The following is a 1,114-nucleotide window of genomic DNA, read 5'->3' on the forward strand; positions in this document are numbered from 1 at the left end:
AGGGTTTTGAGGGGATGGCTGTTGATAGTGCGGGGCGCTCAGGCGGGTTGGCTTTCTTGTGGAAAAGTGAGTTAAGTATTTCATTTCGGTCCGCGGCTATGCATTATATGGACTTCGATGTCGGGGAGGGTGATGCTAAGTGGCGGATCACTGGGTTCTACGGTTGGCCGGCGGTCCAAGATCGCTATTTATCTTGGGAACAATTGCGTATGCTAGCCCTGTAATCCCAAAGCCCATGGTTGTGCATTTGGGACTTCAATGAGGTCTTATATTCGACGGAAATGTTAGGGGGGGAGAGGGCACAGTGACAAATGAATAATTTCAGAGATGCGGTTGATTATTGCGGATTAAAAGACCTAAACTTTGAGGGGTACGAGTTCACCTATGATAATGGGCAAGTAGGGAGTGATAACAGGCAAAGTCGCATAGATAGAGCGATGGTGAATGACGGGTGGGCTGAAATGTTTCCGGCTGCGAAACTAGTGCATATGGATAGAGAATGGTCGGACCATGCACCTCTAGTAGTCTGGCTTGACGGTAGGCGGATTGAGGAAGGGAGTAGGCAGAAGAGATTTCGCTTTGAGGAGATTTGGATTGGAGAGGATGGTTGTGAAGATACGATAAGGGGAGCGTGGCAGCTGGACTGTGGTGATGTGATCGACACGATTAGTCGATGTGCATAGGAGTTAACAAAGTGGAAGGGGGTGAGTATTGGGAAAATTATGAGGGATATTCAGGTGAAACGACGAAAACTTACCAGGCTAAATGAAGGGCTCCGTACCACGACAGCTGTCAAGGAGAGGAAGAGACTAGTGACCGAGATTTCGCATCTTCTTCGTCAAGAAGAGACCTTTTGGCGACAAAGATCGAGAGCCTTGTGGTTAAAGGACGGTGACAGAAATACCAAATTTTTTCATAACAAAGCCCAGCAAAGAAAGAAAAAGAATTTTATTCGATACCTGATTGACGATAATGGGCGAAAGGTAACGGAGGAAGCTGATATCAAGGAGGTGGCTGTTCGGTATTTTGAGAATTTATTTGCCACGGATGAACCTCAGAATTTCGATGAGTTGCTAGAGGGTGTGAAGGATCGTGTAAATGCAGAGATGAATAC

General features: G+C 46.7%; 1 protein-coding gene across 1 annotated transcript; it reads left to right on the plus strand.

Moving 5' to 3' along the window:
- The first annotated feature begins 311 nt into the window (after positions 1–311).
- On the plus strand, positions 312–683 carry LOC141654927 (uncharacterized). Its single transcript, XM_074462036.1, has one exon. The coding sequence runs from the start codon at positions 312–314 to the stop codon at positions 681–683; it is 372 nt and encodes a 123-aa protein (XP_074318137.1).
- Positions 684–1,114: the final 431 nt, after the last annotated feature.

Source organism: Silene latifolia, chromosome 5 (assembly GCF_048544455.1).
Source record: "Silene latifolia isolate original U9 population chromosome 5, ASM4854445v1, whole genome shotgun sequence".
In the NCBI taxonomy this organism is placed as follows: domain Eukaryota; kingdom Viridiplantae; phylum Streptophyta; class Magnoliopsida; order Caryophyllales; family Caryophyllaceae; genus Silene; species Silene latifolia.

What these genes read in the sequence shown, in the direction of transcription:
- LOC141654927 (XM_074462036.1), top strand. Translation starts at nt 312, where the DNA reads ATGAATAATTTCAGAGATGCGGTTGATTATTGCGGATTAAAAGACCTA.